Source organism: Mustela putorius, unplaced genomic scaffold, assembly GCF_011764305.1.
Source record: "Mustela putorius furo isolate JIRA1106 unplaced genomic scaffold, ASM1176430v1.1 tig00537248_pilon_pilon_pilon, whole genome shotgun sequence".
Taxonomy (NCBI): domain Eukaryota; kingdom Metazoa; phylum Chordata; class Mammalia; order Carnivora; family Mustelidae; genus Mustela; species Mustela putorius.
The window spans coordinates 6783711-6811111 of NW_025422387.1; the positions used below are offsets into that span (position 1 = coordinate 6783711).

The 27401-nt window shown below is 37.6% G+C and overlaps 1 protein-coding gene across 7 annotated transcripts in view; it reads right to left on the bottom strand.

Annotated features, from left to right (window-relative positions):
• Positions 1–27401, bottom strand: part of ATXN2 (ataxin 2) — a 115555-nt gene that overhangs the window by 36376 nt on the left and 51778 nt on the right. For 5 of the 7 annotated variants that reach the window (XM_045073555.1, XM_045073558.1, XM_045073554.1 and 2 more), the window contains exons 6-14: positions 13326–13450; positions 10925–11016; positions 9822–10019; positions 8175–8353; positions 6126–6335; positions 3481–3663; positions 1464–1661; positions 993–1100; positions 669–739 (exon numbers count right to left, since the gene is read on the bottom strand). In XM_045073555.1, coding sequence (XP_044929490.1) covers positions 669–739; positions 993–1100; positions 1464–1661; positions 3481–3663; positions 6126–6335; positions 8175–8353; positions 9822–10019; positions 10925–11016; positions 13326–13450 — 1364 coding nt within the window. The remainder of the gene's footprint in view (positions 1–668; positions 740–992; positions 1101–1463; positions 1662–3480; positions 3664–6125; positions 6336–8174; positions 8354–9821; positions 10020–10924; positions 11017–13325; positions 13451–27401) is intronic. The other 2 variants (XM_045073560.1, XM_045073559.1) reach the window with 2 other exon arrangements.

Here is a 27401-nt window from a genome sequence, read left to right on the forward strand (position 1 = left end):
TAAAAATAAATAAATAAATAAAGACCGATTTCTACCACAATACATTTGTGTACAAAGTGTACATCTGCAACTATCCAGAACACCAGGGTCCATTACATCTCCCACTAGCCCTACCAGATAATTAATACCCTGGCTTTGCTCTACTCTTCACTGAATAAAGTAATCAAATGGGGATCCAATAATAACTTATGTTATGGCTGACTTTAAATGTCAAAATTATATTCTCTTTCATTTGGTATCTGTATAGTTCTCGAGGTGCTGATTTAGTTACCTACTCAAAAGCACAAGCAGAAACACCTGGGTGGCTCAGTCCATTAAGCAACTGACTCTTGATTTGGCTCAGGTCATTATCTCAGGGTCATGAGACCAAGCCCTGAGTCAGGCTCTGCGCTGCTCAGCTGAGAGTCTGCTCAAGATTCTCTCTTCCCCCTCTCCCTTTATTCCTCCCCCCACCCGCAAGGTCTCTCTCTCTCTAAAAGTAAGTAAACACAATAAATAATTTTAAAGCACAAAGACAACTTTAAGAACGTTTAGCTTTCTACAGACATGATTCACTGTTTCCGAGTATGCATATAAAGCATTTTTGCAAATGAAGGATCTAAAAATTTGTAATCATGTTTACTATTCATTTTTAAAGTTCTAATTCATTAATCAATAACAACACTTACCCTAAAATCATTCTTAAACTTCTTTAAGTCATCAATCTGCTTTCTGTGTTCAGAAACAATTGGTGATATACCTATAAAATTACAAACTGTTAAATATAAATTCACTGCAAATCTTTAAAATTCTTTAGGATGAGATACTGGAAATAAAAATAAGCTTTTATTCAATATATTATTTATAGATTTTGATATTTGTCAAATTATGCATTTAAAATGTGCATAATCCTAAGAAAAAGTGTTGACCAAAACCAATCTGTACTAAGCATGAGCTTAGACATCTCCTTCCTATTTCTGTAATTATACTGAAAGACTTTTTAAAGCTCTAACCTTTATTTTCAGTCTTTGAGAAGCTAGGTGATGTCTCATTGGGCTTCACATTTTCTTTATTCCCTGCAGGAGAATTTTGCCTCTGATCTTGAAGCCTGGAATCCTTAGCTAAAAAAATACGTATTTAAAAAAAATAATAGTAAAGTAAAATGGGGAGATATTCAACAATTTTTATTTCCTATGGTTTGTGGAAAAAAAATTTTCCATTTAACCAGAAGCTTTTCCCTTGGCAGACAAATGAAACACCAACAACTTTATTTATATTGATATTCGCTACCTAAGAATGTTAACCCTTGTAACAACAGACCTTCAAGAATAAATATAAAACTGTATTATACTTCATTTACACAAATTTTAAATTTACACTCAAATACATACCTATGAATAAATACAGCATTTTTCATATTAGTGTAACACTTTTAACACTCAACTTCACAAATGACATGGAGCCGGAAGCCCCTTCTTACATACCCTCAATAGACGGGGTGACAGCTCTGTTGGATGCAGGACTGGCAGGTGTAGGAGAAGCGGCTGGAACAGGCATAGCAACAGCTTCGGCTGGAATAATACCAGCTTGAGGAGAAGCAAGAACTGGCCCACCAGGAGTATTTCCAATACTGTTCTGTCTGGGAGACCTGGGTCTATGAGTTTTAGGGGATAATCTTGGAACTACAAGAAAGAGAAAATTGATCCATTACATTCTTAGCTCAAATGTCACTTCTTCAAAGAGGCTTCTTAGAATATTTAGGTAAAATACTCCTGGTCAACCACCATCCCTATTACTCTTTATCCCATCACCCACAGTGGTGGTAACTGAAAACACAAATAGCTGAAGAATGACAGCAATTACTAACACCTAAGTACAGCTGCAGTTCTTTCTTATAACTAAATAGATCAGATTAATTCCAAAAGGCAGTACTTTAAATGAAATTAGAAACTGGATTTTAAGACAGGATAAACCCCATTTTTTAAGATGAAGACAGCAACATTCTCCACTAAGAAGTGAGGTGTTTCTTTAACAATGGGGTGGCAGATCCCAAAGAAAAAGGCTTACTTGTTTCTCCTTCAAATAATAAACTCAAACACCTTTTGGCAGCGTGCAGCCAATCCTGTATGCTCTTTCCAGCCACCTCAAGAGGCACTTTAGAAGAACTAAGAAAATCAAGGAACCAATTTAGCCAAAAGCCGAAGATAATTCACCAGGGTTCCTGTTCCACCTGACCTCAAGTAAACAACTGTTAGGTTTCTTAATCCATTAAAAACCCATTTGTAGAACTCAGATTCAACGGTTTAAAGAAAATGGTTCTAATTACAATTTAGTAGTTCTTTACTTTCTTAAGTCATAGGATCATGGAAGGAAACTATCCAACAACTGTCATTTTTCTAATTAGTATTAAAAAAAACTGCAACACCACCCTGCATGTATTCCTAATAACAGTTATTGTTTTCACTTCTATTATTATGTTGTTACTCTCAAAATTCACTTCCAAATTCTCTAAGCAATGTCAAATGATGAATGGTACAACTGAAGAAATAAAGATTTTTAGAAATTCTATTTTCTTGTTAAGTGAATTATTTCCTTCTAATAATTAACACCTAATTTCTAATTAGATTATGTTAATAAAATATCTAATTTCTAATACCTAACTTCTTTTGGTCTTCCTTGAAGACCAAAGAAGAAAACAGAATATACAAAGTAACTGACCATAAAATTATGCATACATGATGCTGAGCAATGTGTATCGATGAAGTTTAGAGAGTTAGGTATGTTTTTGTTTAAGCCTGAAGATCTTTTCTTTTAAAAATCCTATCTGCTGATTAAGACAGACTATGACTAAAAATCACAATCACTGCATGTTCTAACTCTCCACAGTTATCATGGAAGCAAAACATTAGGTAGCAAAAGCAGTTTGGGACTGAGCTTACAGTTAGTCTTTTTATTTATCTTTTATACTTTTATAGCTGCTGTCAGCACATTCTTCAGGCTTATCACAGGTAAAACTTGGGCCCATCATGTATTGATATTCCTTATTAGGGAAATAAAATCAGGAATTAGTACCATATACAGATGCTACAGGAATACACAGCACTGTAAGCCCAAAGTAAGTGTCTGTGGCTAAGAAGACAGGAAATACAGTCTGTTCATATTATGTTACATACTTCATTTGTTTTATATTTGGGTGGTACTCTATAGAACTATGATGTATATTCCTGAACTTATGAACCTCATATGAATCTTATCACAAGTCCATAAAGTAGAACAGGCAAAAATTACTCTAATTCATTGAGAAAACTGAAATTCAGAACGATCATATGGTTTGCTTTAACATATGGTGAATATGCGGTGGAAACCAGAATAAAAATATAGGTTTCCCAATTCCTGGTTATTCCAATAATTTTAATATATACACTGAACTCAGCCCTTCTTACATGCAGCAGAGTTACAAAATGTCCACTGTCATTATGCCCCGAGCCAAGTGTTACCTACCCCCGCTGACCACTGATGACCATGTGCCCCCCGCAGGACTAGTTCTTGCTGCTGGAGGAGCAGCTGCTTCACTTGGTGGGGTATGGGATACAAATTCTAGGCCACTGGAAATGGAACCCCTCCCAGCAGAAACTCTGTGATTTCGAGGGTGTCGCTGGGCCTTTGGGGACATCCTTGGAGGCCCTAAGAAAGGAACAGTGAACATCACATAAATGCTTCAACGTCCATCAGTACAACTTTTCTGCTAACTACACAGACCCAATTCACGCATACACACACACACTCTCTAGCTTCTCCTTGGTTATAAAAGAAAGAACAAAAACAGAAAAACGTATTCTTGGCCATATTCCTTCAGAATTATTCTGTGGAATGCCACAAAAGGTTTTATAAATAAATTTTATATTATTTCCCTGCTTTTTAAAGAAAGGGAGGGATGAAGTTGGTGTCAGGAAATCAAACAGATGTTGTAACTCTTCAAAAATTTTTATTCATTTGTTTCATCTATATTCATTACTTGTGGGCATATAAAAATAAATATATTATAAAATGTTAACAGAAGTTACGCTACATGATAGGATCAGTCTTATTTTACCACATACTTTTTGCTTTTCCCCCTCAAACTTTATTATTTCTAAAGTTAGAAGAAGATTCTGAAACAGACTCTTAATCCCTATGTACTTTTATATTATTGAAATATGGCAATAAATTTTACAACCCATGCCTTAAAACAGTCTTCACCTGTAAGCAGTTTCTCAGGCTGAACAGGCTATAAGCTGAAAATTCTACTGTTAAGGCATGACCTGAAAGACTAAAATAACTGGCATTTGGAGAAGAAATGTGCACTACATGAATCATCAAAAATTCTAGATCATTAATTGTCACCCCATTAGTGCCTTCTATTTCTAAAGAAGTCTACTCTGCATTCAAACAATCAATCAAGTGAAATCAGTAGACAGAATGGCTCTCAGTAGAAAAGCCAGACGGTGCTAATACTCAGCAAAACTCATCCTTAAGGTCCTAGCCAAGGGTTCTCACCCTTACCTTCCTGCCAAAATCTTAAGAATGTCAAATAAATTTGTACCCTCAGTAGGAATTTAATCATGGACACAATCCTAAAAAGAAATATTAATGTTATATATTATAGTTTTCAACTGGAGAGGTGATTTATATAAAAAAAATTAAAGAATTAGGTATATGCATATCATAAATTTTTTATACCCACGTAGAGAAAAAGAGTAAGAAAGCCAGTTGGCATAGCTCAATGAAATCAAACTCTAACTTAAAAGAAATTTCATTCTTTTTGGTAATACATAAAATACAAAATACTCTCCCATATTAAACACAGAAAACCACTGAATTTCATAGTTCTACGTTTAAAGTTCACCTAGCTACATGACTGGAAGACATTTTAATTCAGATCAGTTAAAAAGAAAAACTGGATAATGTAGCAGCTCTGAATACCCAGAAGGTCTATTTTCTACGTGAACGGTCCCTCTTACAAGCAGTGTACAATTTACTATAGTGAAGACGTTCATACTCACTGAGTCCTGCTTTACTCAAACATGAACCACAACAAATACCACAACAGATTTTAACTTTTCACTTAGTGGCCACCATCACAAGCACTTTCTAGCAAGGAAGTCACCTTGAAAATCAGTGCAACATGCTGTTCAAGGTCAGCCACTTTAGTCAGGATCACATGACCTCCCTCCTGCCTGGATGGCAACAATTTATTAAAAAGCGGCCAACGTGGGTTTTCTGCAGGGAAGAACTTTATGCCAGAAAACTGTATTAATCTCAGCATAAGTTCTATCAACTATGATTTTAATGAATAAATCGGGACTAAAATGTAAACATATATACCCTGAAATAATATCAAAAATACATATTCAGACAATAGGTTTTTACCATATTCACTGCATTTATATTAAAAGTCTCATTTGTCTACAATACCTCCATGATTTGATATGTAGTAACGGTAGACTTAGCATCAAACACTGCATGAGAATTACAGGATTTTTTTTTTTGACAAGGGCAAATGGTTTTTAACAACAATGTTTTATTTTAGATCAAAGACTGCCAGGTTAGACTTTCACTAGAAAATATTACAAAGCTAATTTTCTTAAATTCCCCAAACATAAAACGAATCTCTGTATTATAATCTAAGAGTAGTCACACAAAGGCAGCTGCATGGAATGTTCTTTTCAAAAAGGACCATTACTGCCTATGGCCAACAGGTAGGTTCACGAGTACATTGGCCAAAGAGCTATAAAATGAAGGTTCTACAGTAAGTCCAAAACTGGTGAAGAAAGTTCATCATTTATCATTAACCACTATTTATACTGTATATTGAGAGGGACAAAAACCTGGGGCAGACCTTCTGGGGCTGTAAAGGAACATCATTTTTACCAGGCAGAGATAAGCCCCCATTCTTATAATCCAGGATAGTTCATAGCTTCACAGAGCATTTATCAAATTTCTCTCCAATGAACAAAAGGTTAATAGAAATAGTTTTAATAAACTAAAGTTAAAACACGGAAATTATAGGCTACTAAATAATGAAGAGGAAACTATTTTGTAATTATAAACTCACATAGGAGTTAAACAAAGACAAACAAAAACATGAACAAATTGTGGTATTGTACCTTCTGAAGACATGCGTTTAGGCATAGTAGAGACAGGAGCTGGAGAACCATGAGCAGAGGGGTGAGACGGGGGTCTGGATGGCCGCGAGGGGGGCCTGGAGGGCGGCCGTGTAGGGGTGGCTGCCCGAGGTGGAAGAGAGTTGGGACCTGACTGGTAGCGAGAAGGTGGGCGAGAGGAAGGAGATGGGCAAGGCGATGGCCAGGGAACACCTGACAGAACAAATGATATGAAGGAAAGTATAAAAACTAAAGAAAAAAATGAGGGAAAAAAGTAAACAGAAAAAAAAGTAAAATGACAAAAATGATTTCTTGTACATTTTAACCCTTTGAGGACAGTCATTTGATTTGTGATAAGTTTTAGCATAACTTAACTGACATAAATTCACATTTTACTTTAACCTCCTTAAAATTAAGTCTGTTTAAATGAACATACGTTCCCAAAGGGTTAATTAGGATCTACACATACTATTGAAGAAGACAGTTAAGACTTTGCCTATTAATCCTGCTTCTGTAACTGTTTCTCAATAACCAATTATTAAAAGGAGTATTAACATAAACTAGATAATTTCACACAATAAATGACAAAACTCAGGAATAAGATTACTTACTAATTTTAGCTTCTGAAACAGGAAAATAAGCAGGAGCTATTATATCCTGTTAAAAATGCTGTTTTTTATATAACCATTTGTGATTCTCATCTAATTTGTATTTGAAGGTAAAATTTAGTTTTAAATCTCATTAAGCAAGCCCATTTAGTAGAAATATAACATTACTTCTATTTTTTAGCATCATAAAAAAGGTTACTATTCATTGCCTTTTCAAAAATCATTTTAACCTTACCAAATTAGAAAAAAAGGGGAGACCTGCTAATTTATGCAGTTAACACTTACTTAAGTGACTGCTTAATAAGCAATGCAACTAGAAAGCAGTCATCACCACATAAGCTGACACTGATGGATATGCACAGGTCAAGATACAGCTAATGTGTAACATTACATATCACTTACCTTAATCTTAGGAAAACAGTCCAGGTCTCCTCTCCACAGGGTTCCACACACTTGAGTATTACACATTTCCTAGCCCCCTTCATGTTTTTTCCTTGAAAATTCTGTTCATGAGCTAAAATTCTTTACTCAGAGAGCAAAGAAATTTCACCCCCAATACTAAGTACAGAAAATACTCAAGAGTGTTTATTTGGAGAGGAATTCTGGAGACTCAACAGAAACAACTGAAATTGGAAACTTAAGTGTTCTCTACTTTTCTAACTTTCTGAACCTAAGTATCTTAAACTGAATGTCCACTTTGTTCCCTAGGTTATAAACATAGTTCTGCTACGGTATTTCCGTACTGCCTATAGCACTTCCGTCCAGTATCCCTGACTCACATGAAAGATCCATGACCTATGAGCTATATTCAATCTTAGATTTAGAGGTAGAGCAGAAAAATATCTTCCTCCTGAAGATGCAAGTCTCTTTCACTGTACTTATGATTAATTGCAAAAACCGGTCGTTTTTATTGTTTTTTAAGCACTTTTCTTTCTTCATCTTCTTCATATGACTCTTGGTCATGTCTTGTATAGCAAATTACCTCAAATTGTTTCTTGAAATAAGCAGAGTATAAACGTGCAAACAGTTAAGGAATTTAATCTGTGTTAACTACTGAGCATTTCACACAAACTAGGATTTCCCATATAAACTACGTTCAAGTAATTTTATCATACAGGGTTTTTAAATTGAGAACCTATCCAAAGTTTCCAATTTCTTTGTATGTGGAGTGTTTTCTGGCCAAGTGAATTATCTTTGGTTAAATTTAGCACTTTATCTTAACACGTGAGTATTTCATCACACTGAATACTATATATGCCAATGATTTATACTAATTCTACTAATTTGATATCCACAAAGGCAAATTTTAAATAGTTTTGAAGTAAAAACTACTCCACAGAAAACACTGAAGATGTGCATGCTTTTACCAATTATGTTAAACTTAAATATTCAGAAAACTGTATATTTGATTGAGGACATTGACAAATTTGGTCAAAATACTTGCCTCCATTAACTACTCTTTGGTCTGAACCAGAATTCGGGTTGAAATCTGAAGTGTGAGAGGTGGATCTTGACGGCATGGAGCCCGATCCAGGCTGGCCCATACGCGGTGAATTCTGTCTCCCACTTCCCCAGGATATGACTTCTCTATTTCTTTGTCCGGGAGGAATATATTTATTTTCCCTGAAAATGAGAGATTCTCTAAATTATTTTATCCTAACAGATATCAGGCCAATGAAACAAATCTAAAAATAATTTAGGCAGAAGTGAATGCTTGTTATAAAAAGGTTAAACACTAAACCAAAATATCTCACTCCCTAACACCCCTAATTCTTCCATGTTACCCTGAAGTCTAGCCTCTGGCCTTTCCTTTCTCTCAGATTCTCCTCCTAAGCAAAAAGGTTAACAGATTTGTGTTCATTCTCATCCTACTTCACCTCTAAATGGCTGAGTCTATCAAATATGGTCCATCTTCTTAAGACTTTCTTTGTCCTTGGCCTTCTCTGCTTTGTTTTCTCTTGGAACTCTTCTTTTTATACCTATTCATTGGTTTTTTCATTCAATTATCAGCAATGCTGACAAGTCCTAAATCCGCACTCCAGTCCCACAATCTCAACATCTCCAACTGAACACTTTCATTCAAACCATCACTCTAAGCTGCATCTTCAAGAAAGAATCTGTATCTTACTCCACCAGGTATGTAGTACTTGTTTCTCAACACGTTTACAAATAAATTAAAGACCTGCAAGCCCCTCAAATGCAATAAATTTAACAAAGGGCTCATCCTATCTCCCCTCAAATTTGCTCTGTTTTCTATCTCCATTCTATCTCCATTTCTATCTCCATTCTATCTCCAGTACAATTACCAATCAACTTATCAAATAAACCTCAGGCTCACCCATGATTTTTCTAACTTTCTCTCACCAGCCCTGGTCTAGATGGTTACCAAGTTTTCACACTTGAACAATTTCAATACACTAACTGGTCTCCATGTTTCAGCCAATTCTCAAATGTCCCAGAGTTCGTTCACACCATCCGCTCCCTACAGGGTGCTTTTTAACAGGACACAAACCCTTCAGGACCTCAGTTCCTATCACCAGCTGCCACCACTGCACCCTCCACATCACCCATATGCCAGACAGATGAAACAACCAGCCTTATCCTCAGTTGGCCAGGTTCTTTCACATGTGTTTTCATCATACAAGGAATGCCTCTCTCTTGCTTCTCGATGGGCAGCAGACAATGCTACTATCGTATCACAAAATTTCTCTTCTGTGAGGCTTTCTCTGAACCCACTGGATACATGCTAGTTCTTTCTCACTCTGAATACACCTCTAATCCAGCAAATCCTACTGAACTGCTATCATGTTCTGTGCAGCATCCCCCCACCTGATTGCTTTTCTGTAAGCAGCTCCTTCACAGCTTGGCTTGCTCATCACTGTACCTCTAACACCTGGCTTCACAGAGCTGATGCTCAAAAAATATTTTCTAAAATTACTACAATCTTATCTCTAAAAGAATCTTAAACCAATTCCCCTTGCATTCTCTACCTAAGCTACATTAAAGGAAGATGAAATAATAATAATACACCTTCTCACACAGACCTTGAGTTGTGTATCCAAAATACTGCATCATGATTTCCTTTAAATACCTAGTGTTTATGCTGTGGCCCTCACGTTCACTGGAATTTCTCTGAACGGCTGTGTATTTTTCTTCTTCACTCCTATCATCATTTTCCAGGGCCACCCGGGCTTTGTACTGGGCACTTGATTCAATTTCTTCTGCTAATTGGTTTGCCCTTGCTTCTCGTTTTAAAAATTCTTCTGAGTTATCCCTTTCTAAGGGTACCCTGAAACAAGAGGAGGGGGGGAGCAAAGTGAGTATTTTGAAGGCACAGTTTATATATCTGTCCTAATCAACTATTAAGAGTTTAGAGTTTGAAAGACTGATAAAAATATAAAACACTTAGAGTGATCTACTCATGTATAAATCAAAATTAGAAATTTTTTTTAAAAGTTTCACTTTTCCCTAGAAGAATATAAATTTCCAAAACTGGTTAAATAAACTATTCTCCCATAACATGTACACTTGCAAACTTAAGAATTTTTACAACTTAAAACAAGAACAAAATTTATCTAGAGCATAAAATTAGAATACAGGTAAACTAAACTATATTTATGCCCTGTTTTAAAGAGAATTTATCAGCTTAAGCAGTAACAGGATTAATTCTTTCACATAACTGTTTAACTTAAAATCTAACAGAGGAGCGCCTAAGTGGCTCAGTCGGTTAAGCATACAACTCCTGTTTTCAGTTCAGATCATCCACTCAAGGTTGTGAGATCAAGCACCATGTCACACTCCACACTGGGTATGGAACCCGCTTAAGATTCGCTCTCTCCCTCTTCCTCTGGCCCCGCCCCTCTCCCCCTCTCTTAAATAAAATACATTAAAAAAAAAATCCAGGGGTGCCTGGGTGGCTCAGTGGGTTAAAGCCTCTGCCTTCGGCTCAGGTCATGATCCCAGGGTCCTGGGATCAAGCCCCACATCGGGCTCTCTGCTCCAAGGGGAGTCTGCTTCCTCCTCTCTCTGTCTGCCTCTCTTCCTATTACTTGTGATCTCTGTCTGTCAAATAAATAAATAAAATCTTAAAAAAAAAAAAAAAATCCAACAGAAAAATTTATTCAACATCCTAATATAAGTTGATGAAAGTCAAAGACAAATGTACTAAAATAAAAGCCAGGTTTTTAAACTTACGTATATGAAGATAAACTGCTATCATATGTAGACACTACACCGTAATTTTCTTCATTATATCGAAACATATCATTGGGATCCCATCCATTAGACTAGAAGAAAATAAAGCATTTTTCAAAATGACAAAGTATTTGTCATGGAAATTGCTTTAACTCAAGCACAATCAGTATCTAACATTAATAATATCATCTGTAATAGCAAAATCTATCCACAACAGTTAACCACTACTAACTTCTTGGGCATAATTCCAGATGCACTCTATGCATTCATTAAGAACATGATCAGTTAGATAAAGTTCCTTTTTAATTCAAATAGGATCTTCTTATTCTATAACTTGCTTGGTCTTTCAATAAGTCTTAAGTACCTTTCCATACCAGAATGCCATTCTTTATAGTGGAACCACAGTGTTTCAACTGAATGGAAGTACAATAAATCTAACTCATGTCCTCCTGATGGACAGGATGTTTCTAATTTTTCATTATCAGAGATAATGCTGCAAAAAAATCCTTACACATCATTATTTCCAAGTCCTATGGATATACCAAGACAAAAGTAAATTCTCAGAGGTGAGACAAACTATAGGTGTGTTTTAAACTTTTATAAATATTGTCAGAATGCTCTCTGGCAACTTAACAGTTTATCCACCTTACTATCAGTAAAAAAGGAGTACCTGATTTGTATCCTACGTAGGTGACGTGGTGCATAGACCTGAGAACCTCTCTATTAGGTTATATTGAATTCTTTAATAAAAGTCTGAAAATGAATAATGATGTTCTGCCTATATATTTTCAGTTTCATAGCTGGACTTAAACATTAAAAACAGATTTGTTTTTTTGTTTTTGTTTTTGTAAGATTTTATTTATTTATTTGACAGACAGAGATCACAAGTAGGCAGAGAGGCAGGCAGAGAGAGAGGAGGAAGCAGGCTCCCTGCCGAGCAGAGAGCCCGATGTGGGACTCAATCCCAGGACCCCGAGATCATGACCTGAGCCGAAGGCAGCGGCTTAACCCACTGAGCCACCCAGGCGCCCCTAAAAACAGATTTGTTATAAAGACTTCTCCACAACAGTCAATGGAAGATTCTTCATCCGATTCAAATTTTGGTACCTAAACATTCATATTTGGCAAAAGACTTTGCTTTCTATCTCTTTACCTTATTCTAATTATGTTTCACATAATTTATAGAATCCTAATGATAGTCTTTACTACTAAGCATTGTTTTATATATGATGTGTTAACAGAAAAGTAAAAATAATACACATTAAAAAGCTTTTAGAAATAGCAGATTTTGGGTGCCTGGGTGGGTCAGTGAGTTGAGCCACTGCCTTCGGCTCAGGTCATGGTCTCGGGGTCCCGGGATCGAGTCCCACATAAGGCTCTCTGCTCAGCGGGGAGCTTGCTTCCCCCCTCTCTCTCTGCTTGCCTCTCTGCCTACTTGTGATCTCTCTGTCAAATAAATAAATAAAATCTTTAAAAAAGAAAGAAAGAAAGAAACAAACAAACAAACAAACAGCAGATTTTTGGGGCACCGGGCTGGCTCAGTGGGGTTAAGTCTCTGCCTTCGGGGGCACCTGGGTGGCTCAGTGGGTTAGAGCCTCTGCCTTCAGCTCAGGTCATGATCTCAGGGTCCTGGGATCGAGCCCTGCATCGGGCTCTCTGCTCAGCTGAGAGCCTGCTTCCTCCTCTCTCTCCACCTGCCTCTCTGCCTACTCATGATCTCGGTCTGTCAAATAAATAAATAAAATCTTAAAAAAAAAAAAAAAAGTCTCTGCCTTCGGCTCAGGTCATGATCTCAGGGTCCTGGGATAGAGTCCTGCACCAGGGCACTCTGCTCAGCAAGGAGCCTGCTTCCCCTCTCTCTCTGCCTGCCTCTCTGCCTACTTGCGATCTCTGTTAAATAAATAAAATCTTTTAAAAAAAAGTAATTTTTGTGGAGAATGGTCCTAATTTTAAGACTAAGAAATCTAATTACTGCTTTATTTCTAATGCAACTTAACAATATATCTTAATAGTGAGTACGTCTTCCTCATATAAGAAGTCCAAGAGTCTTACCTCTAGGAAAGGTCAAGAGTCAATTAAGACACTAATTTCCTTAGGCTGCCTCATTCTATAAAGCATTCAAAACAAAACATGCCAGTTTTTCCACTTTCCCATGTTTCCCAACTTAAATTTGTAAGTTGATTATGATCTATTTAAAAACATGGAAATCATTTATAAGCATCCCAAAGAAAGATTTGTCTAAATTTACTGCCTGGGGGAGGTCTCTATAATATAGACAATAAAAACTGCTGATTTAAATGTACCCACCGGAATGATGACAACATACTTAAATTAAAACCAAATGATATCACACCACATCACATGACCACAGTCTGATACTCAGCAAAAACACTTTACTTACTACATCATTTTCCAAAGCCTCCAGTTCCTCAGTAGTTGTGAGTTCACCTGCATCCCAGGGCTCCAGGTCCTTCTCTTTGTGTTCACCATTCACTTTAGCACTGATAGCAGAGTCAGTAAAAGCATCTGCAAAGGATGGACTTAGCTGAAAGATCATATAGCCAGACAATGGGTGACTCTAATATACACACATAAATTATCAACAGAGATATGCTAAAAATAATTATGATATAGAAGGTGTAACATTCACTAATGGTATGCTTTCAGATGTATAATGCCTCTAATACAATAATCTTCATAACACTTTGAGTAAGGTATGTTCTTCCCATATAATTTTAAGCCACATGAAATGTTTTAATGTATTCACACAGGTCACTAAATTATATTAAAAATAATTACTTTATATTTCAGAAGTGACCCAGAAACTATCAACCCATCTAAAATAGGATGTTGGGGTGCCTGGGTGGCTCAGTGGGTTAAGCCTCTGCCTTCGGCTCAGGTCATGATCCCGGGGTCCTAGGATCGAGCCCCGCATTGGGCTCTGCTCAGCAGGGAGCCTGCTTCCTCCTCTCTCTCTCTGTCCACCTCTCTGCCTACTGTGATTTCTCTCTGTCAAATAAATAAATAAAATCTTTAAAAATAAATAAATAAATAAAATGGGATGTTTTTGGTTTAACAGATCCAGTAATTAAATAAAAGCTCAGAGCTCCTATATCTAAACATGTGCAGATATTTTAACTTTCCAAAGCCATGTCTATATGCAGGGGTCAGTATCCTAACATAATCTTGCCATTAGTAACGGAAGCCATTCTAAATGAACAAATCCTTCAGAAAACCCATTTTTCCCTATAGCCACTTTGTTACACAGTTTAGGCGCTACAGTGTCACCTGTCCCCAAAAGGTTCAGGAGGCAGGCCTATCTACCTGAACTTCCCACCAACACTTACTTATAATTATTGTGTCCTCTCTTCCTCTCTAATGTTACCGAGAAGCAGTAGCTTGTGAGAGCATCAATATGTATAGCTGACAGGAAATATCTCATAGCTGCTATCCAACAAAGAAAATTTTTCTCTAGGTGGGTGTTAGGACCAGCTAAGTAAAGATCTACTTGGCTAACAACAGTATTAGAAAATGCTTTGGAGATACAGGCTTGCATTTAAATGGCTGGGCCCATAAGGTATCACCAAGCACAGGGCCAGGGGATAATACTTCTGCTGATCTGGCTCTGTCAAAGGATACTAGTTCCCAGTCATAGTGCCCTCACCATACTATAAGTGGCCACCAAGGAGTAGGAAGAAGGGAAGAATCAAAAACTGTGGCTCTTTTAATAGAGACAATTCCAGAGGGATCTTTTATTTGGTATGACTTCTGTTAACAGTCACTGGTTCCCTAGTGGGCAACGTGATAACCAAAATAAAAAATTTGAGCCAGCAAACTTAAGCCAGCTTGGTACTACAAACCTAACTAGCTCTTGCCTCCTCTCATCCTAAAGTAGGGGTAGATGGGCGTGTACATGCAAACCAAGAAATAAAAGCATAACTGCACCTGTGGGCTTAGTCACTAGCTCTACCAACAGCATGGCTTCTGCTGCTAGCAATTATAAAAGCGAAGAGCGTACCAAGGAGAATCCCCAAGAACAGCAGGCCTCAGCTTAAAGGAGGATGGAGCATCCACTGAAAGGTTACTGTACTTTGGTAAAGCTCTCTAAGAGCTTCTAATAGACTGGTGTTGTCTTCATAATGCCACTTTCAGCTGGAAGCCACTAAGGGCCCTAGAAACTTGGCTTTCTGTGACATTCACCTAAGTTAAGCAATACTCTCTACCACCTTGTAATTGGACAAATTCTTGGTAAAAATTATTTCTGCCAAGTTTATTTTTAAAACCATGAAATGCTTCAAGAAAACATCAATAATAACTTACATTAGGATGCTGAAATTCCCTATTTTCTCCAGAAAACTACACTACAGGAAAATTCCCAACCAGTCATGTCATCTTCTAAGAAAAAGCAATAGGATTACTATTATACTGCTGATCCTATGTTGTAAACACATTAGTTCTTGGAAAGGCATCTACTTCAGTAAATATTTACTTACATGGAATCCCAGCACTAAAGATGATACTCTTTATCCAAGAAATTAAAGCTCAAAGCAGCAAGAGATATTTTTACACAATGAAATAAATTGCCTTTTTCTCACTAAGCATGTGTATGTACATGTGAGTGCATGTGTGTGTGAAAATATTTAGGAAAGACGGGCTGAACCAAGCTGTCCTCAAATTGATAAATATATTTTTATCAGTTATTCTAAATAAACTCAAAAAGGATCCCTGAATGGAAGTCAGTGTGGAAAAACCCCTGTCCCAGGGGCACAGGTCTGTGAACCATCAGGCTTACACATTTCACAGCACATACCCTCCCCAACGTCCATCACCTAGCCACCCTATCCCTCCCCTCCACCCCCCAGCAACGCTCAGTTTGTTATGTGAGATTAAGATTCTCTTATATGGTTTGTCTCCCTCCCGATCTCATCTTGTTTCATTTTTCCTTTCCCTACCCCCACAACCCCCGGCCCTGTCTCTCAAATTTAACAAGACATTATTAAGTTACCTATTTTTTTCATTATATTTTTATCATAAGTTTCTGTTTACAGTATCAATATTATAAAAGGAATTAACTACTCACATGTTGTTACTTAGCATGATAGTTTTCTTTTGAGGCAGTAATGGGGGGGAGGGAGAAAAGACAAAAGGTGTGTTTCCCTTAATTAAGAATGATATTCCTCGATTTTAAGACCTCCTCCAAAGAAAGTCTCAGACCTCCTCCAAAGAAAGTCTCTTTTTTAAAGATGAGTGAAGGGGCGCCTGGGTGGCTCAGTGGGTTGAGCATCTGCCTTCTGCTCAGGTCATGATCTCAGGGTCATGGGATCAAGTCCTGCATCGGGCTCTCTGCTCGGCAAAGAGCCTGCTTCCTCCTCTCTCTCTCTCTCTCTCTGCCTGCCTCTCTGCCTACTTGTGATCTTTCTCTGTCAAATAAATAAATTCTTTAAAAAAAAAAAAGAAAGATGTGGGGGAAAAGAAAAAGAAATGAGCGGAGGTAGAGAGGGAGCACAAAAATGAGGCTATACAGTCAGGATGCTAAGGGAAACTCTGGCCACAAATACTGTATTTCAGGTCAACCCTGTGTTTTATTATTAGCTAGAAGGAAGCAAGACCTGGATATTTCATTCTACACTGTAACCAATATCTAATGCTGTAAATTCTGAAAATTCCATGTTCGGATTTTTAAAAAAACAATGCTGGTATTAAATAATACAGTTTGTAGCCAAGTTTCTGCAAAGTTCGAGAAATCAACTGGCCATAATCTAATTACCATTGTAGGAATTTGCATGCAGATTTTTCCATTGCCATGTGAGAGTATATTAATTTTCCATTATCCTCTATGCAAGAAACAAAAGCATAATAAAAGCAAGATGCAAGAATATAAAAAGGATGCTAGGAAAATGTTACCTGTTTTTGAAGCAGTAACAGGTATAGAAAATAGAAACAATAAAAATTATAAAGATAATAAATATTTAAATTCATGTGCTTCATTCCCTGCCTTATAAACATTCAGTTTACCAAAATCTCTAGACTGAGGGGAAAGAATACACAAGTATCCCCCTACCCACACATCTGCAAACCCCTCAATGTCACCACCCCCAACAGAAGATGGGCTCTCAAAACCTTCTGATTCTAGGCAGAGGTCTCGTCACCCTGGGTCAGTGGCGACACCTGGTGGTAATCAGAAAGAAGTGTTTCAGCCAAAGCACCACCTCTTGTGGGTAGCCCAGGGCCCACACCCAGGAAACAAGATGCATGTTCTGCTCCTAGCTTTTCCTCTTTTACCTCTCAATTATGCTCATCTACGACTCCAAAAAATCCCTCAAAGTTGTCTGAGAACTTTTTGAAGGATTAGAATAGTGGTGAAATAAAATGCTAGTGGCATGCTATAAATTAGTAAATACAAATTTAAATTTATTCAAACCACAAAATGACATAAAACTAGATGAAACTTAAAAATCATCAAAAATTTTTAAATGTTAGGGGCACCTGGGTGGCTCAGTGGGTTAAAGCCTCTACCTTCAGCTCAGGTCATGTTCTCAGGATCCTGGGATCAAGCCCCACATCGGGCTCTCTGCTTAGCAGGGAGCCTGCTTCCTCCTCTCTCTTTGCCTGTCTCTCTGCCTACTTGAGATCTCTGTCAAATAAATTAATAAAATCTTGAAAAAAAATTTTTTAAATGTTATAAATGAAAATTTAAAAATCTGTATCAGACTTGACATCAGAAGCCCTCAAATGCACTTCCAGAAAAGTCTGCACCAGAATCCTCTACCTATTTCCTCTCTCAATTAAATCTTTTTTTTTCTCTTAAAGATTATATTAATATGAGAGAGAGAGAGAGAGAGCAAGCAACAGGTAGAGAAGACTCCCCACTGAGCAGGGACCCTGACACAGGGCTAGGTCCCAGGACCCTGGGATCATGTTTTCTCAAACACTGAAATTCTAGATCAATTTTTAAAAACTTATGTGTTGTTCTTCTGTTTTGATGAATTAATAATGTGAATTTTCTCAAAAACTAAACAAATATTTTCTCAAGGTACCAGGATGGTATAGTTGGTTCATTGTTTCCATTCAAGTCATGATCTCAGGGTCATGAGATTAAGCCCCATGTTGGGCACTGCGATCCGCTTGGAGTCTGCTTGAGATTCTCTCTCCCTCTCCCCCTCCTGTTCATATTCCCTTTCTCTAAAATAAATATTTATTAAAAAATAAGATTAAAGAATAGCATAAAGAAACAAAATGGGGAATGAAACTGGATCTCTTTCTTACACCATACACAAAAATAAACTCAAAAAATAAATATGAGACCTGATACCCTAAAATCCTAGAAGAGAGCACAGGCAGTAATTCCTGACACTGGCTGCAAGAACATTCTTCTACATATGTCTCCTAAGGAAAGAGAAACAAAAGCAAAAATAAGCTATTGGAACTACATAAAAATAAATCTTCTGTATAGCAAAAAAAAAAAAAAAAAAAAAAACAACCCAATGACAAAACTAAAAGACAATCTACTGAATGGGGAAAGATATCAAATAACATATCTGATAAAAGGTTAGCATTTAAAATAATGAAGAGGGGCGCCTGGGTGGCTCAGTGGGTTAAAGCCTCTGCCTTCAGCTCAGGTCATGATCCCAAGGTCCTGGGATCGAGCCCCACATCGGACTCTCTGCTCAGCCGGGAGCCTGCTTCCTCCTCTCTCTCCTCTCTCTCTGCCTGCCTCTCTGCCTACTTGTGATCTTTGTCTGTCAAATAAATAAAAAAATAAAAATAAAAAAATAAATAAAATAATGAAGAACTTAAACACCCCCCCCCAAAAAAAAACCCAGTCCAATTATAAAATGGGCAGAAAACACAAACTGTCATTTCTCCAAAGACGACACACAGATGACCAACAGATACATGGAAAGATGCTCAATATCACTCACCATCAGGGAAATACAAATGAAAACCACAGTGAAATATCATTTCACACCTGTCAGGATGGCTAAAAATCAAAACCATAAGAAACAAATGAAGAAGAACCCTTGTGCACTGTTTTTTATTGTTGTTTTTTTAAGTAATCTCTACACCCAATATGGGGCTTGAACTCATGACCCTGAAATCAAAAGTCGCATGTTCTACTGTCTGAGCCACCCACGGACCCCACCCCCATTTAAAAAAATTTTTTTCTCCCCGCCCCTCCTTTTTTTTTTTTAACCCTCATGCACTGTTGGTGGGAACATAAACTGGTACAGCCACTGCAGAAAACAGTATGGAGGTTCCCCCAAAAATTAAAAATAGAATTTCCATACAATCCAGTAATTCCACTGTGTATTTACCCAAAGAATATGAAAAGACTAATGCAAAAAGACACATGCACTTTTTATTTATTGCAGCATTATTTACAATAGCCATATTAGCAGCCCACATGTCTACTGACTATGAGTGGATAAAGAAGATGTGATATATATGTATAGTGGAATATCATTCAGCCATAAAAAAGAATGAAATCTTGGCATTTGCAAGGACGTGGATAGATCTAGAAAGTTTAATTTTAAGTGAAATAAGTCAGAGAAAGACAAATACTATATGGCTTCACTCAGAATTTAAGAAACAAACTAACAAAGGGAGTGGGGGAAGAGACAAATACAAACCAAGAAACAGACTCAACTCTAGAGAACAAACAGATGGTTACCAGGAAGCGGCAGGAGGATGGGTGAAAAGTGAAAGGGTTAGAGTACACGTATCATGATGAGCACTGAGCAATGTAGGGAACTGCTGAATCACTACATAGTACACCTGAATCTAACACTAATCTAACACTGTATATTAACCATACTGGAATACACCACACACACACACACAAGAAGCAACTGACGTGTTCCCTGAAAATGCTAAATCTTCAAATAACAGTATATTATACAAAGATTGCACATGCTACAGATTAAGGTGTTATGTTTTATAAGGTTTTTTATAAAGTTTTTATCTACATATATTTCTAAACTATTAAAACGGGCTAGAAAGAAAAAAAAAAGGAAAAAGATGGGGATAACACTGTAAGGGCAGAGGTGTGTGGAAAGGAGCAATAGTAACAAAGGGATAAGTGGAGGCATTCTTCTCAGGCAAGAGGGAGAAAAAGGAGTAAGAGAGAAATGGGGAAGGGGAGGCCTGGCTGGCTGTCAATGGTGCATGTGATTCTTGATCGTGGGATTATGGGCTCATTCAAGCCCCACAGTGGTGCAAAGCTTACTTAAATAATAATAATAATAAAATAATAAGGAGAGAAAAGCAAGGAAATGGGGCACAAGGAGGAGCCTCTATCTAGATTACAAATTCTTAACCTTTCTTCTTTCATCCATGGACCCCACAAGCATAGGGGGTATTTAAATAAATCTTTTTTTTTAAAAAACTCCTACCTTAATAGAAAAGGATGTCATTTTTTTCAGAGAAGAACCAATTAATCCTGTATTTGCCTCCTGAGCACTGAACAAGGAAAATGGGTTTTGTGACCCACAAGCAGAAAGGGGGTTGTTTTTACCCTGGTTAGCACCAAAATGAAATGCATTAATCTCTAAAGTATGTATCTTTTCCTCTTAGGGTTTCAATCTGAACTCAGATAACGCTGATTTGATACAAATCTTCACAAATGAATATATATTGCATACATGGATATAAACCCCAAAATGCATGCATTTCCAACACACACAATACCTAAGGCAAGTTAATTATTTTAAGAGAATTTCAAATAGCCTATATGTAGGTATGCATTTATACTTAAATCCCTTATTTGTGTTTCTGACTTTTCTCGCTTGTATACGCACCATTTGGACCTTATTTTTAAATACTTGGGATTTTGTTTTCTCTAATACTTTAAAAGGATTATTAAAACGCCTCCTAGTAGCAACCTCCTATAAGAAAAACACATGCTGAATATGTCATGTTGTAGGAAAGCTGCTCTTTGATTTGACTAGGAATAACTGCTTTCTTTAGTATCCTGAAAATGAGTGGTACTTACAGTTTCTAATCATCTATGGCAATATGTCCATGTAAGAAAAAAAAAAAAAGCTGGCCCCTGATCTGAATGTAGTGAATTTAAAAACATAATATTTAAAAAATATTAATTGAAAAATAAATATATGCTGGGTACCTACTCTCTGTGAGACATTATGCTAGACAGCGCAGGGAATACACATCCCTACCTAGTTCTATAAACATGTTTCTAATCTGCAGAAAATTATAATGCATTAGGAGAAAAAAATGTCACACACTGCTTTGTAATGCTGAGCATTCAGGACATGAGGTAGACAACTGGCTTTCCCACTATGCTCCATGTAACCCTATGATTTCTTAGGGGGTACCTCAGCAGACAAATGGAAAGCTGAGTAAGTTAAGGCTCTAGGACACCCTCCTCCCAACTTTCCTCCCTCACCACTACCTTGTTGTAGTAACTGGAATTCAGCATGAGATTCATGGGGTGTAGGGGGAAACAAACCATTCTGTGCTAAAAATAAAATGTAGTAAATTTTAGTAGCCATTGGTGTAGTATCAGACCATAGTGAGCAGGGAAGGTCAAGGAACACTATAAAGAAGAAAGGAGGTTTGACTTGGTTTTAGAAAAGTATTTAAAAATCTACGAAAGGGGCACCTGGGTGGCTCTGTATTGGTTAAACCTCTGCCTTCCGCTCAGGTCATGGTCTCAGAGTCCTGGGATCCAGCCCCGCATCAGGCTCTCTGCTCAGCAGGGAGCCTGCTTCCCCCTCTCTCTCTGCCTGACTCTCTGCCTACTTGTGATCTGTCAAATAAATAAAATCTTAAAAAAAAAAAATCTACAAAGGAAGGAAGTTATTTAAGGCAGAGTAAACCCAGCAGTTAGTTAAGCAAGCTCAAAGGTGTCGACACAGGAATGTGTAGCATACAGAAAATGCCTCCTTGGGTAAGAAGTGGATTAATATTGAGGAATAATGAAATTTTAGGTTGAAAAAGAGAAGGGAAGGGAAGGGTCCTGAATGCCCAGGTATGGCATCCCAACTTTATTCGGTAAGCTACAAAGGCTACTGAAGATTTTTTTTTTAAAGATTTTATTTATTTATTTGACACAGAGAGAAAGAGAGAGAGATCACAAGTAGGCAGAGAGGCAAGCAGAGAGAGGAGGAAGCAGGCCCCCTGCTGAGCAGAAAGCTTGATGCGGGGCTGATCCCAGGACCCTGAGATCATGACCGGAGCATAAGGCAGAGGCTTAGGCTTTGCCTTATTTTTGAATAAATAATAGATTTTTGAACAAGAAATGAGATGATGTAATAAAAGCAGGGGCACCTGGGTGGCTCAGTGAGTTAAAGTCTCTGCCTTCAGCTCAGGTCATGATCCCGGGGTCCTGGGTTTGAGCCCCACATCGGGCTCTCTGCTCCACAGGGAACCTGCTTCCTCCCCTCTCTGCCTGCCTCTCCACCTACTTGTAATTTTTATCCGTCAAATAAATAAATAAAATCTTTAATTAAAAAAAAAAAAAACAATGCTTAGGCATTTCTTTGTGCTGGGGTGCCTGGGTGGCTTAGTCAGTTAAGTGTGCTATTCTTGATTTCAGCTCAGGTCATGATCTTAGGGGTTAAGATTGAACCCTGCATCAGGCCCCTCTGGGCATGGAGACTATTTGAGATTCTCTCTCTCCCTCTCCTCTGCCGCCTCACCTCTCTCTTAATTTAAAAAAAAAAAAAAAAAAAATTCTTTGTACTAATGTCCAGGACTAGCTGAAAGTGATGGGATATGGAAGAAGTTAACTAGGCGATTCCAGTACTGTCTGGTTACAAACTATCACAGGAAAAGAAACAGTGAGGAAGAAAAGAATGCTGATGTGACAACCAAGGAAAACTTTACAAAGCAAGGTAAAAGGAAGAATACAACTTTCTCCCCAACAGAAGCCAAAATAATCCTTGTATCTGTTATTTCCCTACAAGCAGCTGAAGAACAGGATGGATAAAAAAAAAAGATGTGACTCTTGTTTGGAAGTGTATTATAAGCTAAAAGAATAAGTCCAGCTCAGGTTACATAGCCTCTAAGACTCAATCTATATAATAGGTATTTTATGTGTCCACTCTTGCAGTAGAATGAATTACCATTCTATCATTTGCTTCAGAGGAAAGAAAGAAGTTGTTTCATAAAACATTGTTACTTTGAAACATGGTAAAAATCTGACCTTGCCAAAATACCAATTACAAAGTTGTTCTGATTATTACAGAAAACGAATTTTATAAAGTAGACATGCATAAATGCTACTATCAGTGGAAAATTAGTAAATCAGAAAAGGTAGCAGAGCAGACAAGCTCAAAGCTTAGTACCTATCCTACTAATGAGTCAAAGATTTATATTAGATAAAGACTATAAAACAATACTGCTCTAATCTAAAAATGAAAAAAAAAATTTTTAAATACATTTGCAATGGGGTGCCTAGGTGGCTCAATTGGTTACGTGTTTCCCTTTGGCTCAGGTCATGATCCTGGGGTCCTAGGATTGAGCTCATGTGAGGCTCCCCAATATTCAGTGGGGAGTCTACTTTTTCCTCTGACCCTCCCCCGCCCACGCTCTCTCTCACACTCAAATAACTAAATAAAAATCTCTACAAATAAATAAAGTATATTTACAATAGTAAACTCCATTTTGGATAACATTTTTAACCAAAATAAAAATACCGAGGAATAAAGCTACCAACAGAAGTATAAAACTTACACCCTGATAACTACAAAACATTTTTGAATAAATTTAAAGATGACCTAAATAAATGGAAAGATATACCATGTGCTTGAACTAGAAGATTTAACATCGTTAATATGGTAACATTCCCCAAAATGATCTCCATATTCAATGCAATCTCTATCAAAATCCCAGCTATCATTTACAGATATTGACAAGATGATCCTAAAATTCACATGGAAATGCAAGGGACCCAGAACAGACAATCTTCGGCAGAAAAAAAACAAAAAAAACCACTAACACTTGAATTCAAAGTGAATTGAATTGTACTACAAAGGTACAATAATAAAGGGGCACATGGGTGGCTCGGTCAGTTAGACGTCCAAATCTTGGCTTCAGCTCAGGTCATGATCTCATATTGAGCCCCGCATCAGGCTCTGCACCCAGCGCAGAGTCTACTCATGATCCTCTCCCTCTTCCTCCCCCTTTTGCTGCTCTCCTCTTCTCCCCCACCCCTGCACACTCTCTCTAAAATAAACAAAGTCTTTAAAAAACAAAACAAAAAAAGGTACAATAATCAAAATAGAATAATACTGACATAAGGAGAGACATATAATCTATAGGATATAACAGAGTACAGAAATATATCTTTACATTTATGGTCAACTGAACTTCAACAAAGGTTCTAAGATACTTACATGGGAAAAGAAGAGTCTTTTCAACAGACTGTACTTGGACTAGTAGATATCCACATGTAACACCATTAAATTGGGGCTCTACCTCACACATCATATAAAATTCAAATGAAAAATGGACCAAACACCTAACTATCAGACCTTAAACTATAAAAATCTTGAAAGAAAGCAGAGGAACAAATCTTTATAAACTCAGAGTAAGCAACTTTTTAAAAATACGACACAAAAAGAAAAAATACAAACACAGATAATCTGGACTTCATCCAACTTGAAATCTTTTGTGTTGTTGTTGTTTTTTAATATTTTCTGTTTTTATTTGACAGAGACAGCAAGAGAGGGAACACTAGCAGGGGGAGTGGGAGAGGGAGAAGCAGACTCCCCGCTGAGCAGGGAGCCCGATGCAGGGCTCGATCCCAGGACCCTGGGATCAGGACCTGAGCCAAAGGCAGACACTTAACTACTGAACCACCCAGGTGCCCCGAAATCTTTTGTGTTTTGAAGGACACCAGCAAGAGTGAAAAGATAACCCACACAATGGGGAAAAAATATTTGCAAACCGTTTCTGCTAAGGGATAAATGGTATCCAGAATATTTAAAGAATTAAAGAATTCTTACAACTCAATAATAAGACATACTAATTTAAAAATGTAGGCAAAGAACATTTCTCCAAGAGAAATGTGCAAATCTCAAAAAACACAAGAAAAGTACAGTAAGCACATGAAGAGGTTCACATCATTAATCACTACAGAAATGAAAATCAAAACCACATGAGATGCTACCTCACAACCACACACTAGGATAGCTATTATCCAAGAGACAACTGCTGATGAAGATATGGAGAAACTGGAGCTCTCACACACTGCTGATGGACGGTCAAATGATATAGCCACTCTGAAAAACCATCCCAGCAGTTTCCTCAAACCATCCCATATGATCCAGCAATTCCACTCCTAGGTACATGCCCAACAGAAATGAAAACATAATGTCCACACAAAAATCAGCACATGAATGATCTTAGCAGCATATTCTCAACATAAAAAGCAGAAACTGAAATGTCCAACTGATAAATGGATAAATAAAATGTATACCCAGAATGGATGAAAAGGACATTATGCTAAGTGAAGGGGTGGGGGGAGAAAAGAAAAAACAAAACAAAACAAAACCCCATGCTAAACAGAACAAACTGGTGGTTGCCTAAGGGGAGGTGAGGGGGGGGCGGGGGTTGCGTAATAGATAAACGGGATTAAGGGACGCCTGGGTGGCTCAGTGGGTTAAAGCCTCTGCCTTCAGCTCAGGTCATGTTCTTAAGGTCCTGGGATCCAGCCCCACATTGGGCTGTCTGCTCAGCGGGGAGCCTGCTTTCTCCTCTCTCTTTGCCTGCCTCCCCGCCTACTTGTGATCTGTCAAATAAATAAATAAAATCTAAATATATATATATGTCTGTTATTTAGTCTACAACAAATGTAGTCTAGCCCTACAATGGAATATCACTTGGCAGTGAAAAGGAAGAAGCATTGATAGATGGATGGATGAACACATTATATACACACTAAGTAAAACAAGCCTGTCTCAAAAGGCCACATACTGTGTGATTCTATATGCAATAACCACAAAAGGCAACCTACAGAGACAAAGAGAAGATTAGTAGTTGTCCAAGGCTGGGTAGGTTGGAAGGAAGTACAGAATGACACTAAAGAGTGCGAGGCTTCTTTTTAGGCTGAAGATATTCTAAAATTCACTATAGTGAACGATTCTATGAATATACTAAAAACTGAATTGTATAATATAAATGAAAAACTATAATGTATGTGAAATTATATATCAATAAAACTGTTTTTATGAAAAATCTAATTTTGCTCTTAATAGTCCAAAAGAGAAGGAATATGTGACAGTGGTCCCCTTGCCCCCAGCCCCCCCAATTACCTCACTGAAAGGCAACTCAAAAGCTGGAGGTACTTCAGGGCTTGAAATCTATTATCTCTACAATGCTGTCTCATAAGTCAGCAACAAAGAAAAATGCCAGTATTACAACAGATAAAATCTTTACTTCTTTGCAACGTATACGGCATAAGGAGGCGAAAGCTGTATTTTCTGGGAAACTTCACCCTAGCCAGAATCCCTACACTGTCTTGCATCAAAGGCATGCAATTCAAGAGACCAGCATATATGAACAGCAGCATTCCGGTTTTCAGGATTTGGAGCTTGATGCCTGTTATACTGATGACTCAAAATAATACAACTATCCACAGGAATAAAGTTTAGGGGCACCTGGGTGGCTCAGTCAGTTAAGCATCTGCCTTTGGCTCAGGTCATGATCCCAGGGTGCTGGGATCGAGCCCCACATTGGGCTCCCTACTCCACAGGGGGCCAGCTTTTCCTTCTCTCTGCCACTCCCCCACCTGTGCTCTGTCAAATAAATAAATAAATAAATAGATTCTTAACAAAAAGTTTTTTGTCTAACCTTAGTTGAACTGGACTCATTTTGACAACTTTCAAATAACACTGGTCACAAAACTGTCGACTGCTCCTTCCATCAGGCATACTGCTCTGCATTCAAATGCATATTTGACTGATAGTTTATCAAACCAGTGATCATATAACCCAAATCATCTGCTTTATCTTAACCTGAAATAAAGCTAAATAATGTCTTTGCACATTGCCTGTTTAAAGCTGGTAATAAAAAACAGACTTTCTTAGACACAGTGCTTATCAATTATTTGAGAAAGAGAGAGAAAGAGATCACAAGTAGGCAGAGGCGGGGGGCAGGGGGAGCAGGCTCTCCATCCCAGGACCCTGAGATCATGACCTGAGCCGAAGGCAGCGGCTTAACCACTGAACCACCCAGGCGCCGCAGCGGTATCTCTTTTGAAATGACAAACAAGAGGCAAAATCATAAAAGCTTCGAGGCTACAAAGCCCCAAATTCCTAAATCCCTTTAGGAGAAAAATTGTATTTTATCAGATTTTATTGTGGATGGATGTAACTCTTGGGATCTGACATCATTTAGTCATTTGGAAATAAAGACTACACTGTTTAAGAGCCACCTTGGAAAGAATAAAAAAGGGATGTCACCCATTTAAAAGCATAGCAACATACTTTTTCTGAAGCTTACACAATTTCAA